Genomic DNA, 19,250 nt, shown 5'->3' on the forward strand with positions numbered 1-19,250 from the left:
TGTCAGTAGTATCAGTCTGTACACTGTCTGTAGTGTCAGTAGTATCAGTCTGTGTCTAGTGTCAGTATGTAGTGTCTGTAGTGTCAGTCTGTAGTGTAAGTAGTATTAGTCTGTGTCTGTAGTATCAGTATGTAGTATCAGTCTGTACAGTGTAGTGTCTATAGTATCAGTCTGTGTCTAGCCTACAGCCCCACCAACACCACCAAACATACCACCCATAACACCTATAGCCTACAGCCCCACCAAACACCTCACCCATAACACCTATAGCCTACAGCACCACCAAACACCTCGCCCATAACACCTATAGCCTAGAGCCCCACCAAACACCTCACCCATAACACCTATAGCCTACAGCACCACCAAACATCCCGCCCCCTACGCCCATAACACCTATAGCCTACAGCACCCCCACCAACACAGCCTCACCCATAACATCTATAGCCTACAGCACCACCAAACACCCCGCCCATAACACCTATAGCCTACAGCACCCCATAACACCTATAGCCTACAGCACCACCAAACACCTCACCCATAACACCTATAGCCTACAGCACCACCAAACACCTCGCCCATAACACCTATAGCCTACAGCCCCACCAAACACCCCACCCATAACACCTATAGCCTACAGCCCCACCACACACCCCGCCCATAACACCTATAGCCTACAGCACCACCAAACACCCCACCCATAACACCTATAGCCTACAGCACCACCAAACACCTCACCCATAACACCTATAGCCTACAGCACCACCAAACACACCCATAACACCTATAGCCTACAGCCCACCAAACACCCCACCCATAACACCTATAGCCTACAGCACCACCAAACATCCCGCCCATGGCCAACACCCCACCAAACACCCCGCCCATAACACCTATAGCCTACAGCACCACCAAACACCTCACCCATAACACCTATAGCCTACAGCACCACCAAACACCCCACCCATAACACCTACAGCCCCACCAACCACCCCACCCATAACACCTATAGCCTACAGCACCACCAAACACCCCGCCCATAACACCTATAGCCTACAGCACCACCAAACACCCCGCCCATAACACCTATAGCCTACAGCACCACCAAACACCCCGCCCATAACACCTATAGCCTACAGCACCACCAAACATCCCGCCCATAACACCTATAGCCTACAGCACCACCAAACACCCCACCCATAACACCTATAGCCTACAGCACCACTAAACACCCCACCCATAACACCTATAGCCTACAGCACCACCCATAACACCTATAACACACCCCAAACACCCCACCCATAACACCTATAGCCTACAGCACCACCAAACACCTCACCCATAACACCTATAGCCTACAGCACCACCAAACACCCCACCCATAACACCTATAGCCTACAGCACCACCAAACACCCCGCCCATAACACCTATAGCCTACAGCACCACCAAACACCCCGCCCATAACACCTATAGCCTACAGCACCACCAAACACCTCACCCATAACACCTATAGCCTACAGCACCACCAAACATCCCGCCCATAACACCTATAGCCTACAGCACCACCAAACATCTCACCCATAACAGCCTATAGCCTACAGCACCACCAAACACCAAACGCCCATAACATCCCCATAACATAACACCTATAGCCTACAGCACCACCAAACACCCCACCCATAACACCTATAGCCTACAGCACCACCAAACACCTCACCCATAACACCTATAGCCTACAGCACCACCAAACACCCCGCCCATAACACCTACAGCACCACCAAACATCCCGCCCATAACACCTATAGCCTACAGCACCACCAAACACCTCACCCATAACACCTATAGCCTACAGCACCACCAAACACCTCACCCATAACACCTATAGCCTACAGCACCACCAAACACCTCACCCATAACACCTATAGCCTACAGCCACCACCAAACACCTCACCCATAACACCCTACAGCACCACCAAACACCTCACCCATAACACCTATAGCCTACAGCACCACCAAACACCTCACCCACCACCAAACACCACCAAACACCCATAACACCTATAGCCTACAGCACCACCAAACACCCCACCCATAACACCTATAGCCTACAGCACCACCAAACACCCCGCCCATAACACCTATAGCCTACAGCACCCACCATAACACCTACACCCTACAGCACCACCAAACACCTCACCCATAACACATATAGCCTACAGTACCACTAAGCACCCCACCCATAACACCTATAGCCTACAGCACCACCAAACAAAACTTGTATTGATTGGAAATGTAATTTACTTGGTATCTCACAAAGACACAAGAAGAGATCACTGAAAATATGAGCCAGATACGTGCTTTTGCTGTGATGATAATGTTTTCAATGCTACTAGAAGTTGGTTTGAATCAGTGTTAAAAGTTTGAGAAACATGAATTGGATGTGTTCCTCACACTCATCATTTGTTCTATTTACATTGTTAAACATATTCATTTACATGTGCCAAATGTTTGCGCATACATTTGTATAGTCCATTAAGCTTAAAAGTATGCGTATTGGTGCTAGGTTGACAGAGTGCTATTTTCAATTTAGTTTTTCTTATATTGCTTTAGTTCTTTTTCGCACATTTTGTTTCAAGTCTCAATATTTATTGCAAATGAACGAGACGTTTATTAGATGTATGCAGTTACAAGAGTGCAAGTTTGATTGTATCGTCATTAACCGAGAGAAAATGTCTAGTCAACATATTTTCTAGTTTTTTGTTCTGTTTTTGTTCTATTATTTATAAGTTTTTTATTGTGATGTTTGAAGTGGAGGACTACAAACAGATTTTTCTTTTACAGAGGATCATAGATAGAAAGAAAGTTATTTATTATATGGAAGAAGCCTAAATCAATGTCTTCATGTGTGTGTGATAGTGTTAAATGAAAATCAGTTCAGTGTATAATTTAGTGAGATGTCTGCTTGTGCACATGAGCATGTTCTACAAAACCAACAACAAATCGATAAAGTATTACAAATGAACCCATATACATGCTGGAACAACAACAAATCGATAAAGTATTGCAAATGAACCCATATACATGCTGGAACAACAACAAATCGATAAAGTATTACAAATGAACCCATATACATGCTGGAACAACAACAAATCGATAAAGTATTACAAATGAACCCATATACATGCTGGAACATTCACATGAGAACGTCAGGAATGTACATTCATTAAAGTGATATTTTTTTCTCAGCCAATAAATGAATGAAACCTTTTTGTTTGTTTATTATTAATTTTGTATAACAAGGTTACAAGTTTGTTTTGTTTAACGACACCACTAGAGCACTGATTAATTAATCATCGGCTATTGGATGTCAAACATTTGGTAATTCCAAATAGTAGTCAACCAAGGAAACCCGCTACATTTTTCCTGATGCAGGAAGGGATCTTTTATATGTACTTTACCAAAGACAGGAAAGCACATACCACAGCTTTTGACTAGTTGTGGTGCACTGGCTGAAAGAAGAAAACGTGTCGGTCATGTGCTAGAAAATACGGTGAATGCTCTTCCACAGTGGACACCGCGGTATGGCTTCAGGAGGTCATCCAGGGTGTCCGGCTCTCGAATCAGCTGCCACGAGTTGCCATCAACCAACACTTCACATGGTCGAACCTGATCAAGACAATGTAAACATTAATCTTCCATACATAACATTTACCAAACTGGAAATATGAAACCTTATAGTATAGGTAGATTATGGAAGCAATCATGACTGCCAAATATTCTTTTGACTGCCTTGTGCAGAGATACGATTTTAAAGTTTGTTTTGTTTAACGACACCACTTAAGCACATTGATTAATCATCGGATAATGACACATTACAGATCAAAGCTGAATATGAATGATGATACACATTTATAGATGTAATATACCAGACTGGGGGGGGGGGGGGGGGGGGGGTGCAAAATGAGCCTGAAAACTTCACCATGTATCAATCTACGTACACTAGTTGTAATCCATGTAACAATAACCACACACCCATTCAGACACACACCAGCCAAAAAAAGAAAGAAAAGAGAGCTCATACGCCTATGTTTACAGGAATACTTCAACTTACTCTCAAGTTGTAATTGGAGGTCATGTTGGAACAATATGCTCCGACATCAAACACGGCCAGACCGCAGCCTTCTTGAACTTTGGGTAGCAGACGATCCTACAAGGTGAAAACAAGCATTTGAGACGAAACAAACTACCAATCAGATTGTGAAGCCGCCATGCTTCATTAATCTACATATAGTGGAATTCTTTTGCATGCAGATGACTCGATCAAAACCCCTAATCGAAAGATGCTTGTCAAACTGCGTATGGCAATCTTAATGTGACCATAATTGTTTCACAATTCACATATATTTTTTGCTGCAATATACATTTTTGTTTTTGAATGTCGTAACAACTATATTTATTCCAATTAGCTCTGTCCTGTGTTAGTTTTAATTGAGTAAACTAGTCTTGGAGTGGAAGTCCTCTGAGCGGTGCAGGAAGGATGTATTGTCCAGTAAAGGATCTCGTGATTGGCTGCCCTCATATAGATGAGGCACTAGATGTGCATTAATAAAATAAACCACTATTTCGTCATACCGCCGTCCGTGATTACAAAACTGCAACAAACACACAACGTAACGTCTTAGCCAATGGCCACCACCCCCCCCCGTGGTTTGTCACCGGCTCCGTGAGCTCTCTCTCGTCTCTCTCTCATCTCTCTACAAAACTGCACAAACACACATGTACACACACACACACACACTCCCTCTGTATATGCGCATGGTGTGTGCCTGGACGTGTTAACATGTTTGATGCAGGGTATGTGTAGGGCCTACACCCCTTTTTTAACATTCACTGTACATATAATTTATAATGGCCAAAATGTTGAGTCATCTTTAGAAAGTAAATACTGACTCCCACCCACGGCGTCATACCGTGCAGTCGATAGAGCACTTGTCGCTCTAAACATTTTCTCACGCCCTTTTCAAATCCCTGTATCCACCCCTGGTGTGTGCGTGCGTACATGAAGATGGGTTGTCTCCTCACGTACATAAAAACACTCCCAAGAAAAAACGTTAACGGTGGGGTGGGGTCGGGTGGGGTGGGGGTAATGCTATAGTTTTATATATAATAGACAGTGTAATAGACTCCATTGGCGCAGCAACGATTTTATATTGGGGTTGGGGGAGAATATAAAATGTGATGTACGTCTAACACCACCGAAGTTAAATTACCGTTTTAGTCCTGCTTTCTTGGAACCAAGCACTGACGTCATTAGAATCGCGGTATTGCCCAGCAAAGACCTGCCAGGCTCCACTATCAAAGTTAAATCTTTTTCATTCGTCAGTAGAGGCCGGATTGAACCAATCAGATCAGCTGGTGTTGGTATTTCGAGTGATGTATGCTGCTAAATCGATTTAGAAATCTTAGAAATAGTGGTGATGAGTTGTAAACAAATGCAGCAATAAATTTGGATGCACAATAAGGATTGAAGAACACCAAAAGACAACTTGATATTCTGTAAAAATAATGATCATACATCAAAGTATTATCGTATCAAAGACTGGATGAGTTGAGATAAATATTGCAAATACAAATAGTTGAAACAGTACTGCTGCCACGTGGTCTCCGTATTTATAAAAATAGGCTACTTATCTCCCTACTTTAAGTATCTGGATAAGTACCACCCCATAAGTACCATATATATATAAGTACTGAGCAAGTGCCAGCTAGTGGTCGGGATACACGTGCCGACTCGTCTGTTTACCTGCCGATTCCACTTCCAGGTAGACTGAGTGATACTTGCTAACCTCTGGAGTAACTGTGATCGCGCCATTCTGAAGACGTCAACAAATAACGTGTAAATCTACAATGCATTCTAATCAAAACAACAACTACAACGGTTTGCTACACCCGTGTGTCTGTCCACACGAATCCAACGTACTTGCACAATGAAAGAATGAATAAATGAATGTTTAACGACACCCCAGCACAAAAACAGAGATCGGCTATTGGGTGTGAAACAAAGGTAAGTCCATCAGTTTGAAATCCTTACATAAATATCAGTTTAATGTCAAGATATTGGCAAGGCAACAAAATACATCGCTATAAATTCTGGCAAGATTTATGAAAACGAAGAATAGGCAATCATTAAGTATTATATCATTGAATGAAAGTTTATTTTTAACTGACGTTGCAACAAAGAAATAAAACATCAACACTACAAAAAACTGGGAATATTAAAATGAAGTATCTGACAGTGTAACTTCCGTAAAACGACCACACTGCTATGAAATCTCAGTCAGGGTTTCTCGATGATAATGGTATTATAGTTAGACCCTACTTCTCAGCTTTGTAGTCGTCGAAGACGGAGTTCAGTTGAGACTGCACGTGAGAATCGTGTGAGTCGATTTGACTATGGATCGCCTTCAGCTCCTCGTCAGTGTCCAACCTGGCGGGATGAGTTCGGTCAGCCTGCAACACAAAACAAACAATGAACAACTGTATAGCTTTCATTTTCTTCTAGTATGGTGAAGTGGTGTATTGTTTATATCTATAATGGGATACAAAAAGGCCGTGGTATGTTCTTTACTGTCTGTGGGATGATGCATATAAAAGATCTCTTGCTACTAATGGAAACATTAAGCGGGTTTCCTCTCTAAGACTAGGGCCTATATGTCAAACTTACCAAATGTTTGACATCCAATAGCCAATAAATCAATGTGCTCTGGTGGTGTCATTAAATACTATATTTGTTGAACTGTTTGAATGCAATAACTTTAAATATGTGTTAAGAGATTTGATTGGGTGGCACTATGCACGATTCAGTCGTGTAATAATGAAATGTAGAACTACTGACGTGTGTCTCGTAGTCGATCATGAGCCCTCCTCCCAGGTTGATGTAGCGGATGTCGGTGAAGCCTCGCTGCTGCAGGGAGCGCCTCAGATCCAGGAGCGTCTGAAGACACGACCTGAAATCACATCACACTGCCGCCATCAGGACCAGGGCCCCGTTCCACGAAGCGATCTTAGCACTAAGATTACCTTAGTGCATACGGTAGCTATGCAATAAGGTGATCTTAGCGCTAAGATACCTTCATGGAACGGGGCCCTGCTTCACAACAGACCCTTCTATCTAGCGGCGGAGTGCCACAAGTCTACCAACATTGTACTGTAATAATATACTGACGTTCAAAAGAAACTATGTAAGTATTGAATTGTATCATAGAAAACCAACAAATGGTACGGTCCCACCGTAGGATATGAAAGTGTCATGAAGTTCAACATCTACACGTCACAATGCACTTCGTGATACACGCATAGTGTTTGTAAGGTGGTTTCTAAATTGGTTCTTTAATTCTATTAGCAACAATATTTATGTAATGTTTCTTTTGGACGTCAGTACATTTAAGTACACGGAAAAAAAAGAAATGTTTTATTTAACGACGCACTCAACACATTTTTAGTTACGGTTATATGACGTCAGACATGTATATGGTTAAGGACCACACAAATATTGAGAGAGGAAACCCGCTGTCGCCACTTCATGGGCTACTCTTTTCAATTAACAGCAAAGGATCTTTTATATGCACCATCCCACAGACAGGGTAGTACATACCACGGCCTTTGATATACCAGTCGTGGTGAACTGGCTGGAATGAGAAATAGCCCAATGGGCCCACCGACGGGAATCGATCCCAAACCGGCAGCGCATCGAGCGAGCGCTTTACCACTGGGCTAAGTCCCGCCCATTTAAGTGCACAACATTCGGCGCCCGTACCCCTCCACACCCCCACCCACCTCCCGAAAAAAACAGCACAGACAAAAAACAACAATAACAACAACCAAACAAAAACAAACACAAAGCAACAAGAAGAAACAAAACCCAGACACCGTAACTGTATACATCGGCCTTGTCATGACTGTACCTGAACACGCTGACGTCCCGCACGGTGGAGCCCACGTGGCAGTGGAGACCTACCAAGTGAAGGTACGACGACTCCGACAACATCTTCACAACCTGGTCTACGTCATCAACGCACACTCCGAACTTTGACCCCGCCAAACCCGTACTCACATACGGATGCACTTTCTGAAAAATGTAAATGTTCAGATAAAATAGTTAAATCCTACTGACCCAATATATCAAGTAATCCGTCATGAAAACCAGTAGATGTCATAGTATTGTATGTGTCGATCCTCAGTGTGTAAACAAACTGTAAAGACGGATCCAAGGGAAATGACTACTAACCCGCCATCCCCACCCTCCAACAAAATTCAAGTTCCCCTTTTCTGGAACAATTTGTTTACAATTTTTATTTCATGAATGCCAAACTGTTATAAATAATATGCTCTTTTCAGGAGTTAGTCCATGTATCCGTTTGTTCTTGATCCCCAGCCTAAACTATGTTCTAGATCCGCCCTTAAACTGAATACATATGTACACAAGTAAAAGCAAACTACACACAGAGTCTGTATTCACTAGATCGAGAGAATGTAACTGATATCATAGTATGAAGAAGGTGTAACAAAATGATGTTTACATTGAATAAACAAATAAAATAAACTGAAGAAAAACACCCATAAAAACAAACCAACAACGTATTCAGTGAATCAGTAGAATCTGTGTTACCAGATATGTTATGTGTATGGACGTGTAGTGACTGGATCATGACGCTGGATGGATGCCTACGAAATGTGTACCCAGTGCGTGAAGTTAATATGTCTTATGATGAATATCTACTAATACGTACTTACACAAAGCGATTCATGAGGGATGTCTAGAAAACATGTACTTATTGGATCAAGGTTATTTCTCATTCCAGCCAGTGCACCACGACTGGTATATCAAATACCATAGTATGTGCTATTCTGTCTGTTGGATGATGCTATAAAATAGTCCTTCCTACTAACGGAAAAATGTAGCGGGTTTCCTCTAAGTCTATATGTCAAAATTACCAAATCTTTGACATTCAATAGCCGATGAATAACATTAATAAATCAATGTGCTTTAGAAGTGTCGTTAAACAAAACGGACATAGGATCAATTTATAACAGACATCTACTGAACATTGGATGAAAAACACGTCATAAGATGGGTGTCTAGCTAAAACGTACTCACTGGATCAAGGTAACGTGTGGTAGGATATATGTTTACTGACTGGATCAAGGTAACGTGTGGTAGGATATATGTTTACTCACTGGATCAAGGTAACGTGGGTAATGAGATATGTTTACTCACTGGATGAAGGTAACGTGGGTAATGATATATGTTTACTCACTGGATCAAGGTAACGTGGGTTATGATATATGTTTACTCACTGGATCAAGGTAACGTGGGTTATGATATATGTTTACTCACTGGATCAAGGTAACGTGTGGTATGATATATGTTTACTGACTGGATCAAGGTAACGTGTGGTATGAGGTATGTTTACTCACTGGATCACGGTAACGTGTGGTAGGATATATGTTTCTTCACTGGATCAAGGTAACGTGTGGTATGAGGTATGTTTACTCACTGGATCAAGGTAACGTGTGGTAGGATATATGTTTACTGACTGGATCAAGGTAACGTGTGGTATGAGGTATGTTTACTCACTGGATCAAGGTAACGTGTGGTAGGATATATGTTTACTGACTGGATCAAGGTAACGTGTGGTATGAGGTATGTTTACTCACTGGATCAAGGTAACGTGTGGTAGGATACATGTTTACTGACTGGATCAAGATAACGTGTGGTATGAGGTATGTTTACTCACTGGATCAAGGTAACGTGTGGTAGGATATATGTTTCTTCACTGGATCAAGATAACGTGTGGTATGAGGTATGTTTACTCACTGGATCAAGGTAACGTGTGGTAGGATATATGTTTCTTCACTGGATCAAGGTAACGTGTGGTATGGGGTATGTTTACTCACTGGATGAAGGTAACGTGTGGTATGAGGTATGTTTCTTCACTGGATAAAGGTAACGTGTGGTATGAGGTATGTGTACTCACTGGATCAAGGTAACGTGTGGTATGAGGTATGTTTACTCACTAGATCAAGGTAACGTGTGGTAGGATATATGTTTACTGACTGGATCAAGGTAACGTGTGGTATGAGGTATGTTTACTCACTGGATCAAGGTAACGTGTGGTAGGATATATGTTTCTTCACTGGATCAAGGTAACGTGTGGTATGGGGTATGTTTACTCACTGGATCAAGGTAACGTGGGGTATGAGGTATGTTTCTTCACTGGATAAAGGTAACGTGTGGTATGAGGTATGTGTACTCACTGGATCAAGGTAACGTGTGGTATGAGGTATGTTTACTCACTGGATCAAGGTAACGTGTGGTAGGATATATGTTTACTGACTGGATCAAGGTAACGTGTGGTATGAGGTATGTTTACTCACTGGATCAAGGTAACGTGTGGTAGGATATATGTTTCTTCACTGGATCAAGGTAACGTGTGGTATGGGGTATGTTTACTCACTGGATCAAGGTAACGTGTGGTATGAGGTATGTTTCTTCACTGGATAAAGGTAACGTGTGGTATGAGGTATGTGTACTCACTGGATCAAGGTAACGTGTGGTATGAGGTATGTTTACTCACTGGATCAAGGTAACGTGTGGTAGGATATATGTTTACTGACTGGATCAAGGTAACGTGTGGTATGAGGTATGTTTACTCACTGGATCAAGGTAACGTGTGGATAAGGTATGTTTCTTCACTGGATCAAGGTAACGTTGGTAATGATATATGTTTACTCACTGGATCAAGGTAACGTGGGTTATGATATATGTTTACTCACTAGATCAAGGTAACGTGTGGTATGAGATATGTTTACTCACTAGATCAAGATAACGTGTGGTATGAGATATGTTTACTCACTGGATCAAGATAACATGTGGTATGAGGTATGTCTACTCATTGGATCAAAGTAACATATGCTATCACAGATGTCTACTCACTGGGTCAAGGTAATGTGTAATACCTGATATATATCTACTCAATGGATCAAGGTAACGTGTGTTATGAGATATATATCTACTCACTGGATCAAGTTAACGTGTGGTATGAGATATATCTACTCACTGGGTCGACGTCAGGGTTGACCCTCAGCAGGACGCTGGTCTTGGTCCCCAGCTGCTGACAGACGGCGTCGATTTTGCGACAGTCGAAGTCGCTGTCCACGTTGACGAGGCAGCCGAGCCTGACGGCCTTCTCGACATCGGCGCGCGTCTTGCCATTGCCGTTGAACATCATGCGCTGTGGGTGGAAGCCGGCCACCCTGCCGAACTCGAGCTCGAGGCCGCTCACCAGCGTCGTGCAGCAGCCCTGGCCGCGGATCAGCTTCAGCAGCGACACGTTGGCGTTCGCTTTCATCGAGTAGTTGATCACGCTGGGCACCGACAGAGTCGCCAGAGCCTTTCTGTACGCCTGGATGTTCTCCAACAGCTGACTCTTGCTGTACACAAAGAGAGGCGACGGCGGCGTTACGCCACATCTCTCCACATTCGCCGCCAGGTCCGTCACACGTACGTCTTCACAGAACAGATATCCGTCCTTAAAATGAAATTGGTTGGAAATGCGGTAAGCCATGTTGAAATATATCCGCACGGTTGGAGGTCACTTACAGTTAAGCGCTGTGATACACCTAAGGCTTAACTTTGATTACCGGCTCTACAAACAGCGTAGTGACCGACTAGTAAAGAGACAGTGTCATGAGAAGGTAACTGCAGATACAAAACTATTTATAAATTGAAATCCGGGTCTGCTATGTAATTGGGCGGCAGCACGAAGTGGCGATAATAACACCAGCGATAACGGTGTTCCTTATGTCATTAATAACTCCACGGCACATTACAAGTGCTGGCTCAGAGCTCGTAAACGTGAACGTGAACCGCTTTTACATGCCCCTATACCACTGGAGTTCCAAGCATGTCTGTCACGGTCCGGTTTCTGGATAACCATGCATCTGATCCGTTACACCAACTAATAAACAAAACAACTCCCAATCAGACATGCTCTGTAGACCACGGGCTACACACGGTTCCTACACGCAGCTGGCGTTTTTCATATGACAGTATTAATAATATAACACGTATGTGGTTCTTCAGGAACAGGTATAGACATGTAATAACGTTCAGCACATTTTTTGTTTCACCATGACTGGTTGGTTACCGCTCGTTATAAAACAAACCACAAAAGCACATGCGGTCTAAAAGAAAATGCCACAATTTTCATTACACTAATAATAGATTACTTTTAAAATAATATGGAAAGTAATAGTTATTCAACGACGCCTCAACTTTTTTTCTCTTTTTTTTGAGAGAGAAAGAGAGAGAGAGAGAGAGAGAGAGAGAGAGAGACAGAGAGAGACAGAGAGAGAGAGAGGCAGAGAGAGAGGGGCAGAGAAAGAGACAGAGAGAAAGAGACAGAGAGAAAAAAGAAAGAAAGAAATGTTTTATTTAACGACGCACTCAACACATTTTATTTACGGTTATATGGCGTCAGACATATGGTTAAGGACCACACAGATTTTGAGAGGAAACCCGCTGTCGCCACTACATGGGCTACTCTTCCGATTAGCAGCAAGGGATCTTTTATTTACGCTTCCCACAGGCAGGACAACACAAACCATGGCCTTTGTTGAACCAGTTATGGATCACTGGTCGGTGCAAGTGGTTTACACCTACCCATTGAGCCTTGCGGAGCACTTACTCAGGGTTTGGAGTCGGTATCTGGATTAAAAATCCCATGTCTCGACTGGGATCCGAACCCAGTACCTACCAGCCTGTAGACCGATGGCCTACCACGACGCCATCGAGGCCGGTAGAGACAGAGAGAGAGAGAGAGAGAGAGAGAGAGAGAGAGAGAGAGAGAGAGAGAGAGAGAGAGAGAGAGAGAGAGAGAGACAGAGACAGACAGACAGACAGAGAGACACACACACACAGAGACAGAGAGAGAGACAGAAAGAGAGAGAGAGACACACACACACACAGAGAGAGAGAGAGAATATAATTATGATCCGCCTCCAAACTGTCCAGCACGGTGACCATGTCAAGTTATCAATCCTAAAATTTATACCAGGCCTCGCCATTAACAGAGGAAACCCTCTGCATTTTCCAGTTAGCGACAAGGGATATTCTATATATACTTTCTCTGTCAGGACAGCACCTACCACAGCCTTTGATATACCAGTCGTGGGAGACTGGTTGAGATTGAAAAAAGGCAAAAAGCCAGAGAATGTGTCCACCGATTGTTTGACCGAAACGCCCTACTAAGCTAAACCCCGCCCTACTAAGCTAAACCTCGCCCTCAACGGACGCTATACTTTTGTCCAAAACGCCCTACTAAGCTAAACCTCGCTCTCAACGGACGCTATACTTTTGTCCGAAACGCCCTACTAAGCTAAACCTCGCCCTCAACGGACACTTTACTTTTGTCCATGTGTATACAACATCGTCTCAACAATGCCGGTAGCACAGGTGCACGTTTCCACTACTGAAAACAATGGCCGCCTTGGAGATAATTTTACGACCCTTGGATATCCTGTTATTTACAATTTCGTCCTCGTCGTATTGATTTTCTACACCTCTAATGTCTGTTTAAAACAGGTGTTACCTGCAAAAACGAACAGCAAGCCATGTATGATAATATACCTTCTGAACGCTTATGCCTTCGGAAAATCATATGGCGCCTTGTTCAGGCCCGTAGGAACGACATGGGGGGAAGGGCGGGGGGGGTGGGGGGGGGGGTTATGGGAGCTCAGTCTGTAATGCGTTTTGTCAAGGACTCTAGTGAGGGGGCACAAGCCATATTTTAATATTTTATATATAGTCGGATTTTAAAACGTACATCTTTTATTTTTTAATATTTGTTTTTCTGGAGTAGCATGACCCGAACTCCACTGGAAACTCACCAGTCTTGTCCATCCTCCCCACCTGCAAAATATAAAGCACATGTCTGCTCCTAGCTTGAGATGATAAAGGACTTGGCGTTAAAACTGTATGCGCCTTTGAAAACCCTGTGCTTATTTAAACATTCTCTATCTGGCCATATAGCTTAGGATCTTAATATTTCGATATCCTATATCAGATTACCGAGCTAAGGGCCTCAACATTTAAAAATCACGTATGTCCTACATAGCTTATAAAACCCCAGTCCTATTGGCTGGATAATGAATGTTTCTCTCAAATGTGCCTCAACAATTATTTTATTGCCTCACCCTCCCTGAAAAAGAAAATAGAAAAAAGAATATAAAAAAGAAGAAGAAAAAGAAAAGAAACACCAACAAAATGTAAACTTTGAAACTGACTGTTTGCTCATAAATTAAGAGTGTGTTCCATTACATATAAATGGCCGAACAATCTGAAATGAAAATCTGTTTATTTTACGAGAGATGTGTCAGCTTTTAACTTCTAAATAACAACACGAAAGAGTCATTTTATTTGTTTATCCTGCAACGAGTGTGTCCTGTCAGATTATGACGCCCAACTACAAAAACTGCTACATGTACTGGCACATTATCACAATGACTCAATTCCTGTACTGGCATATTATCACAGTGACTCAATTCCTGTACTGGCACATTATCACAATGACTCAATTCCTGTACTGGCATATTATCACAATGACTCAATTCCTGTACTGGCACATTATCACAATGACTCAATTCCTGTACTGGTACATTATCACAATGACTCAATTCCTGTACTGGCACATTATCACAATGACTCAGTTACTGTACTGGCACATTATCACAATGACTCAATTCCTGTACTGGCACATTATCACAATAACTCAATTCCTGTACTGGCATATTATCACAATGACTCAATTCCTGTACTGGTACATTATCACAATGACTCAATTCCTGTACTGGCATATTATCACAATGACTCAATTCCTGTACTGGCACATTATCACAATGACTCAATTCCTGTACTTCAGATAAGTTTTTAACTGTGTCACATTTTTTAAAAGGTCAAACATACATATTTGTTTATGAATTAAGTCTACAAACTTTTTTTGATGAAAGAAATTTAGTAACACCATGAAGTCTGATATCATCGAGTGAAAGGCCTTCATGCTAAGATTAATAATAAAACAATGTGTAATAACCATTAGGAATAAATATGATTTCTTACACACACGTTAGTTTTGATAATACATACTGTTAACACACATACACGTATGAAGACATATGACTGGCTGCTCCTAGGCGATGGATGACCAGGTCAAGCGCTAGGGCTGTAAATAGGTTTTAGTTGGAAAAGACGTTTAAATATATTTTACACCTGGTTTTTCAAGATGTTAGAAATAGAATTCTACATTCGTGTCCGTTAGATACCATTTATCTTACAAATCGTTGTTTAGAAACAGATTCAACTCATTTTCGCTCGTAAGATAAATGGTATCTAATGGTCACGCATGTGGTATTCTCGGTTTCCCCACATTCGTAATGGAGTGTAGGGAACATATAACAACAAGTTCACGTAGTGGAGTGTCGGCTGTATCGTGTTCCGACTCGAGGACTCCAAAGAGGCTAAATCTGATTATTCTTTGTCATTAACATGTTGTTCTCCAATTAACATGGGAGGGACATAGCCCAGTGGTACTCTACAGCGCTCGCTTGATGCGCGGTCGGTTTGGGATTGATTCCCGTCAGTGGGCTCATTGGGCTATTTCTCGCTCCAGCCAGTGCACCATGACTGATATATCAAAGGCCGTGGTATGTGCTATCCTGTCTATGGCATGGTGCATATAAAAGATCCCTTGCTGCTAATCGAAAAGAGTAGCTCATGAAGTGGCGACAACGGGTTTCCTCCCTCAATATCTGTGCGGTCTTTGACCATATGTCCGACGCCATATAACAGTAAATAAAATGTGTTAAGTGCGTCGTTAAATAAAACATTTCCTTCTTTCCTTCCTGCCATTAACAACAAGCATTATACAACCCCTGCAATTAAAACAAATCTTCACAGCAAAAAAACTTTGAAATAAAAAGAGGTAAGAAAAATCAAATATAGTACACAACAAAAACAAGTGCCGTGGAGCATTAAAAACTCTACGGCAATATCCACAACATTGCCCATTGCTATGTTTGGTCACTATCCACACTGCCGTGGAGCATTAAAAACTCTACGGCAATATCCACAACATTGCCCATTGCTATGTTTGGTCACTATCCACACTGCCGTGGAGCATTAAAAACTCTACGGCAATATCCACAACATTGCCCATTGCTATGTTTGGTCACTATCCACACTGCCGTGGAGCATTAAAAACTCTACGGCAATATCCACAACATTGCCCATTGCTATGTTTGGTCACTATCCACACTGCCGTGGAGCATTAAAAACTCTACGGCAATATTCACAACATTGCCCATTGCTATGTTTGGTCACTATCCACACTGCCGTGGAGCATTAAAAACTCTACGGCAATATCCACAACATTGCCCATTGCTATGTTTGGTCACTATCCACACTGCCGTGGAGCATTAAAAACTCTACGGCAATATTCACAACATTGCCCATTGCTATGTTTGGTCACTATCCACACTGCCGTGGAGCATTAAAAACTCTACGGCAATATCCACAACATTGCCCATTGCTATGTTTGGTCACTATCCACACTGCCGTGGAGCATTAAAAACTCTACGGCAATATTCACAACATTGCCCATTGCTATGTTTGGTCACTATCCACACTGCCGTGGAGCATTAAAAACTCTACGGCAATATTCACAACATTGCCCATTGCTATGTTTGGTCACTATCCACACTGCCGTGGAGCATTAAAAACTCTACGGCAATATCCACAACATTGCCCATTGCTATGTTTGGTCACTATCCACACTGCCGTGGAGCATTAAAAACTCTACGGCAATATTCACAACATTGCCCATTGCTATGTTTGGTCACTATCCACACTGCCGTGGAGCATTAAAAACTCTACGGCAATATCCACAACATTGCCCATTGCTATGTTTGGTCACTATCCACACTGCCGTGGAGCATTAAAAACTCTACGGCAATATCCACAACATTGCCCATTGCTATGTTTGGTCACTATCCACACTGCCGTGGAGCATTAAAAACTCTACGGCAATATCCACAACATTGCCCATTGCTATGTTTGGTCACTATCCACACTGCCGTGGAGCATTAAAAACTCTACGGCAATATTCACAACATTGCCCATTGCTATGTTTGGTCACTATCCACACTGCCGTGGAGCATTAAAAACTCTACGGCAATATCCACAACATTGCCCATTGCTATGTTTGGTCACTATCCACACTGCCGTGGAGCATTAAAAACTCTACGGCAATATCCACAACATTGCCCATTGCTATGTTTGGTCACTATCCACACTGCCGTGGAGCATTAAAAACTCTACGGCAATATTCACAACATTGCCCATTGCTATGTTTGGTCACTATCCACACTGCCGTGGAGCATTAAAAACTCTACGGCAATATCCACAACATTGCCCATTGCTATGTTTGGTCACTATCCACACTGCTACTCACTGCAGTTATAAAATAATAATTCAAAATAAATTAAATTGTATTAGCAGTAAACAGATAATTAAAATTGATGAACACTAAGCTCACAACATCAATTAAAAATATTAATTCAAACTTGTACAGACATTTAAAAATATTAATTCAAACTTGTACAGACATTTAAAAAACAAAAAAAATATTGATCCAATAAGTCACCAACACATGAGTAATAAAATAATAGTCATAATTTTGCAAAATTAAAAAAACCACCTAAACCATTTGTATATAGACTTTAAAAAAATATTTACTTTCTAAGTTACTTTTAATGTTAATAAGTAGCATCTACAGACGTTATTTTGTGAGTAATATAACTAAATTAACACAGATCAGTATTAAATATATCAACTGTTTGAATTATATTATCTTTGATATCACATCGCCTGTTCATATCAATAAAAATGGCGTTAAAACCCTCCAAGAGGTCCATTAGGCCCCTTTCATATTTCTCATGGAGAGAATAACCTCAACATGACCTACACTAGAATGTTTCAGTGTGGCACCCGACCATGACTCAATATTCCAGCGCCATCTTGCCCTGATCAACGCCATCTTGCCCCCGATCAGCGCCATCTTGCCCCAATGAGCAACATCTTGCTTGATCAGCGCCATCTTGCCCTGATCGGCCCCATCTTGCCTTGATCAGCGCCATCTCGCCCCAATCAGCAATATTTTGCCTGATCAGCGCCATCTTGCCCTGATCGGCCCCATCTTGCTCTTGATCAGCGCCATCTTGCCCTGATCGGCCCTATCTTGCTCTTGATCGGCCCCATCTTGCCCTAATCGGCCCCATCTTGCTCTTGATCAGCGCCATTTTGCCCTGATCGGCCCCATCGTGCCCTGATCGGCCCCATCTTGCCATGATCGGCCCCATCTTGCTCTTGATCAGCGCCATCTTGCCCTGATCGGCCCCATCTTGCTCTTGATAAGCGCCGTCTTGCCCTGATCGGCCCCATCTTGCCCTGATCGGCCCCATCATGCTCTTGATCAGCGCCATCTTGCCCTGATCGGCCCCATCTTGCCCTGATCGGCCCCATCATGCTCTTGATCAGCGCCATCTTGCCCTGATCGGTCCCATCTTGCTCTTGATCAGCGCCATCTTGCCCTGATCGGCCCCATCTTGCCCTGATCGGCCCCATCTTGCCCTCTTGATCAGCGCCATCTTGCCCTGATCGGCCCCATCTTGCTCTTGATCAGCGCCGTCTTGCCCTGATCGGCCCCATCTTGCCCTGATCGGCCCCATCTTGCTCTTGATCAGCGCCATCTTGCCCTGATCGGCCCCATCTTGCTCCTGATCGGCCCCATCTTGCTCTTGATCAGCGCCATCTTGCCCTGATCGGCCCCATCTTGCTCTTGATCAGCGCGATCGTGCCCTGATCGACCCCATCTTGCCCTGATCGGCCCCATCTTGCTCTTGATCAGCGCCATCTTGCCCTGATCGGCCCCATATTGCTCTTGATCAGCGCCATCTTGCCCTGATCGGCCCCATCTTGCTCTTGATCAGCGCCATCTTGCCCTGATCGGCGCCATCTTGCCCTGATCGGCCCCATCTTGCCCTGATCGGCCCCATCTTGCCCTGATCGGCCCCATCTTGCTCTTGATCAGCGCCGTTTTGCCCTGATCGGCCCCATCTTGCTCTTGATCAGCGCCAT

At 43.0% G+C, this 19,250-nt stretch overlaps 1 protein-coding gene across 2 annotated transcripts; it reads right to left on the bottom strand.

Annotated features, from left to right (window-relative positions):
• Positions 1 to 3,414: 3,414 nt before the first annotated feature.
• On the bottom strand, positions 3,415 to 12,018 carry LOC121372561 (probable diaminopimelate decarboxylase, chloroplastic). 2 transcript variants are annotated; one of them, XM_041498958.1, is made up of 8 exons: positions 11,119 to 12,018; positions 7,963 to 8,126; positions 6,894 to 7,005; positions 6,378 to 6,508; positions 5,802 to 5,871; positions 5,269 to 5,438; positions 4,110 to 4,205; positions 3,415 to 3,664 (listed from the first exon to the last, which is right to left on the bottom strand). In XM_041498958.1, the coding sequence occupies exons 1-7, from the start codon at positions 11,623 to 11,625 to the stop codon at positions 4,130 to 4,132; spliced, it is 1,230 nt and encodes a 409-aa protein (XP_041354892.1). In that variant the 5' UTR covers positions 11,626 to 12,018; the 3' UTR covers positions 3,415 to 3,664; positions 4,110 to 4,129. The 2 variants fall into 2 exon arrangements, with proteins under 2 accessions (XP_041354892.1, XP_041354891.1); XM_041498957.1 differs by having other exon boundaries at positions 5,269 to 5,441.
• Between the last annotated feature and the right edge of the window lie 7,232 nt (positions 12,019 to 19,250).

Source organism: Gigantopelta aegis, chromosome 4 (genome assembly GCF_016097555.1).
Source record: "Gigantopelta aegis isolate Gae_Host chromosome 4, Gae_host_genome, whole genome shotgun sequence".
Lineage (NCBI taxonomy): Eukaryota > Metazoa > Mollusca > Gastropoda > Neomphalida > Peltospiridae > Gigantopelta > Gigantopelta aegis.

Excerpts from the sequence above, each read along its gene's own strand:
- LOC121372561 (XM_041498957.1), bottom strand. The coding sequence starts at position 11,625 with ATGGCTTACCGCATTTCCAACCAATTTCATTTTAAGGACGGATATCTG. Across the intron at positions 6,509-6,893 it reads TGATCGACTACGAGACACAC|GCTGACCGAACTCATCCCGC; the intron begins GTCAGTAGTTCT and ends TTTGTGTTGCAG. Across the intron at positions 4,206-5,268 it reads AAGAAAGCAGGACTAAAACG|GATCGTCTGCTACCCAAAGT; the intron begins GTAATTTAACTT and ends TTCACCTTGTAG.